Below are 2401 nucleotides of genomic sequence, written 5' to 3'. Positions count from 1 at the left end.
ATTTGGAGGCTTGGAAGCTGGTTCTTCCAATTGAGCTTCGATCAAAGGTATTGCAGGAAGCACACATAGAACCACAGGCGGGACACTTGGGAAATGAAAAGAAGTTCCAAAGGGTAGCTCTGCGATACTACTGGCCGGGAATGTTTCACGACGTGGTTCGTTATGTCCGCACTGGTAGTCCCTGTCAAGAATGTAAGGTGGAGCAAGCTCGCCCTGTCGGCATGTTGGGCCAACGAGTTGTGGAGCAGCCCTGGACGGTGGTGTCGGGGACATCATGGGTCCTTTTCCGAAAAGCAAAGCGGGCTACAAGTATATTTTGGTCTTTCAGGATCTGTTCACCAAGTGGATAGAGTGTGTTCAGATACGAACGGCCAATGGCTCAACCATAAGAAGGGCGTTTGAAGACCTGGTGGTGTCACGCTGGGGAGTACCGGAAGTGGTTCATACCGATAATGGTACCGAATTTGTAAACAAGCAACTCGAACAAATGTGTCGCAGCCTCGGTATTATTCACACCACTACACCGGTCTATCATGTGCAAGAAAATCCCACGGAGAGGGTCAATAGGGTTCTGAAGACGTTGATCGTGTCATTTCTCCAGAACAATCACCAAGATTGGGACTTGCACTTATCGGAATTTAGGTTCGCATACAACTCGGCGTTGCATGGTACCGTGAAAGTTTCCCCGGCTTTTCTGAACTTTGAGGGGAATCCTCTCCCTTATCGAACGATGCGTAGGGACTTGGAAAGGAGCAATCAGCATGTGGAGCCTCAGCCTGAGGCTTGGCTCAAAAGAATGGAACGTTTGGATCATCTTCGTAACTGGGTCTGTCGAAATCTAGATAAGGCATACGAAACTCAAACCAAATATTATAATGCGGGTAAGAGAGATCGCGATTTCAGCGTCGGGGACCTAGTTCTAAGACGAAATAGGAAGTTATCGAAGAAGATCGCTAACATAGCAAGCAAGTTATTCCCTAAGTTTGAGGGCCCGTTCAAGATTAAGCGTCGCCTTTCTCCGGTCGTATATACGCTAGTAAGTTCGAACGGAAAGATCGTAGGCAAGGAACATGTCCGGAACCTGAAGCCTTTCATTGCGGTAGACGATGCTATGGTTGCAAATACATAGAGAGATTCGCGTTTATTGTTATAGAGGTCAAAAACTCCCACGCGACCAATCGCTAGAGCTCTTTCGCCTGCGAAATCCTGCCGTAACCACGGCACTGAAGACGAGGTTCTCCCGACTTCAAAGCAATCATCAGACGGCCCTGCACGCTGGACGGCATTCTCTCAAGACGCCCAAGTAACCTGGCCAGACAACTAAGGCTCTGTCACCCCCCGAGGACCGACACTCCTCTGAAATCGACCAGATTTCAGGATCCGGGCGTGGCTGCCCCCTTCCGGCTGGACCAGCAATACGATGAGAGGGCGGAGTGGCTGCAGTTGGGCGATCCGCGTCCTAAACCCAATAGAAGTCCCATCCCTTGGAAGTGCTGGAAGTGTGAGCAGGTCGGTCACAAGCAGGGAGACTGTCCCCGAACTGACTTGCACGCCCGGTACTGCAAGGGGTGTGGAGAGAAGGGGTTTACGAAGCGGACCTGCCTGACCTGCAGTGAACTGTACGAGTCGGATTTAGTCCTGGCCGGCAGGGCTCAGCCCCGCCCTGATCAGGGAATCATCAGGAGGAGACCCATCGTTGATGCCCATTACACGGAAATTCAACGGGCACAGATCCGCAACGGGCGAATCGTTTAATGTATAAAAAAAAAATAAATAAAGGAAATCAATAAACCTCTGTTCACAAATCATGGGTTTCGTTTATTCGGTTGTAAAAGATTAAGATTGATAAGGCACTAAGTAGTAGATAAGTTAAGTAGCAGTTAAAACAGACTTTTGATTTTTTTTGTGTTTATTGTCTGCATTATTGTGTTTGTTTTCTCTCTTCTTTTGTTTGCTTGCCTCAAGTGTTTATTTGTTTGGTATTTTTGATTTTTCTTGTGCTCAGATTTTGTTCCCGCATGAATCGGAAATGCGCAAGCAGATTTATACTAGTAAGAGAGCACCTTAGGAATGGACAATCACTGGAAGGACCAAAATTTTTTTTTCATTTCTTCTTTTTTTTTGGAGTGGGGAAACCACCTATCGTAAAAACAGAAAACCAATGATTTGTCGGAAAAGAAGCAACCGAGGGTCCCGGCTAAGATCGGGGGAGTTGTGACGAGGTGTTTATCACCTGTCACTAAAACTTACCCTTACCGGCACCGGAGCAGTTACACAACAAATTATCCGAGTTCCTTCCTTTATTTTATTTATAAGTAGCTGTCGAAGAGCTAGAGTCCGCAATTCCGCAGGGAGCAATCTTATTGGTATCCAAAATTTTTGTTTTATCTTAAAGTAGTCA

The 2401-nt window shown here is 47.1% G+C and overlaps 1 protein-coding gene across 1 annotated transcript in view; it reads left to right on the top strand.

The window, feature by feature from the left end:
- LOC117178627 overlaps positions 1-2401 on the top strand; it is a 5402-nt gene that overhangs the window by 450 nt on the left and 2551 nt on the right. Inside the window, exons 2-4 of the mRNA XM_033370050.1 lie at positions 57-257; positions 329-1036; positions 1154-1303. Coding sequence (XP_033225941.1) covers positions 57-257; positions 329-1036; positions 1154-1303 — 1059 coding nt within the window. The remainder of the gene's footprint in view (positions 1-56; positions 258-328; positions 1037-1153; positions 1304-2401) is intronic.

This window comes from Belonocnema kinseyi, chromosome 8, assembly GCF_010883055.1.
Source record: "Belonocnema kinseyi isolate 2016_QV_RU_SX_M_011 chromosome 8, B_treatae_v1, whole genome shotgun sequence".
Lineage (NCBI taxonomy): Eukaryota > Metazoa > Arthropoda > Insecta > Hymenoptera > Cynipidae > Belonocnema > Belonocnema kinseyi.
This window is presented reverse-complemented; position numbering and strand designations above follow the sequence as displayed.